Genomic DNA, 1,496 nt, shown 5'->3' on the forward strand with positions numbered 1-1,496 from the left:
CTTACGTTGAAAAAAGAAAAGAGAAAAAAAATCCATGCTAAACACGTGCACTTGCCCCCCAGGGGTGTGTATTTTTTTTTTTTTTTTTTTTTAGATACACGGAGAGATGAGTGAACTGAAACCCCTCACCTAACAGCGACATTGTTTTGTTGCAGGAATTAGACGACCATCTGTGTACATCTCTGTGCAGCAACCAGGTGGAGGCGGAGGTCATTGTTCACTCTGAGCTGTCAGAGCCCGGCAGGGAGAAGGAGGAGAAGGAGGAGGAGGAGGAGGAGGAGGAGGAGGAGGAGGAGGGCAGCGAGAGGGACTCCAACGCCACCAGGGGACCCTCATTATCAGAGGACGTATATTCCCCTTTGAGTCGGCCGAGTTCGCCGGCAGCGGAGGAACCCCTGGAAAAACTTTCATTGGCTGAAAGTCCCTCAGGTACTCCCTCGAAAACAGTGGTGGTTAATCACAACGGGGAGATGGAAGGCACAGGACAGCAGACAGCTGCCAACGCGGCGCCGCAGCAGGACACGGGGTTAACGAATGGCTTCCACTCTCCCAAACCGGGGAGGTCCGCGCCGAGTGCAGAGCGCGAGGAAAACGAGGACTCCAGACACTGCCCGTCTGCACCAGGGAAAGCTGGACTATCCCCTGCCCCCTTCGTCAGCTCCGGCTTTGTCCATTCTACCTCAACAGCACACACATATCTGTGCCCATAGCCTCTGTCTGCATGTACACGGACACTTCAGACTGATTTGATCTCATAAACCCCAGAAGAATCCCTGAGGATTATTTTTATGCACCTCATCATCGGATTTCTTTCTCTTTTCTTGCAAAGTTTTATAGGTACTTTGAATCCATTGTTTAATACAGTATGTGTGCATTTATGGTATACATATATAGTCTATTTTTAGAGGGAGAGAATTGTTTATTCGTTTCTCAGTCATTGCAACTGTACTTTCCTCTCAGTACCTTTCCTGTTCACGGGGAAGAAAAGGGAAGATTTAAGATAACCAAGCAGATGGAAGTAGATTGGAAAGAAAAGGCTATTCCCACTGTGTCACGCGTGGCCTGGTTCCACTCAGGAGTGAGAAAAGGCCAGGAGGAGGAGAGGTGGAGGAGAGGAGGAGGAGAGGTGGAGGAGAGGTGGAAGAGAGGTGGAGGGTCACTGAGGCGTTGTTGCGATGTGGCACTGAGGAAATACGCTTTAAAAGGGTTAGCCGCGCACCGCGAAAGTGCAGAAGAGCCGTGTCACTCTCCAGCCTTCTGCTGGCTCAGGGTTCACACACACACACACACACACACACACACACACACACACACACACACACACACACACACACACACACACACACACACACACAGATGCAGACTAGGGGTGTAACGATACACTAATCTCACGATACACGATATTGAGGTCACGATACGATACGATATTATAGAAGTATTTTTTTTTTAACAACCTTGAATGAGGAACATATGACTGGAAAAAATTGTCTTTTATT

The 1,496-nt window shown here is 48.9% G+C and overlaps 1 protein-coding gene across 1 annotated transcript in view; it reads left to right on the forward strand.

The window, feature by feature from the left end:
- Positions 1–1,109, forward strand: part of igdcc4 (immunoglobulin superfamily, DCC subclass, member 4) — a 100,626-nt gene extending 99,517 nt beyond the window's left edge. Inside the window, exon 20 of the mRNA XM_061746296.1 lies at positions 156–1,109. Coding sequence (XP_061602280.1) covers positions 156–710 — 555 coding nt within the window. The 3' untranslated portion in view covers positions 711–1,109. The remainder of the gene's footprint in view (positions 1–155) is intronic.
- The last annotated feature ends 387 nt before the right edge of the window (positions 1,110–1,496 follow it).

This window comes from Cololabis saira, chromosome 2 (genome assembly GCF_033807715.1).
Source record: "Cololabis saira isolate AMF1-May2022 chromosome 2, fColSai1.1, whole genome shotgun sequence".
NCBI lineage: Eukaryota > Metazoa > Chordata > Actinopteri > Beloniformes > Belonidae > Cololabis > Cololabis saira.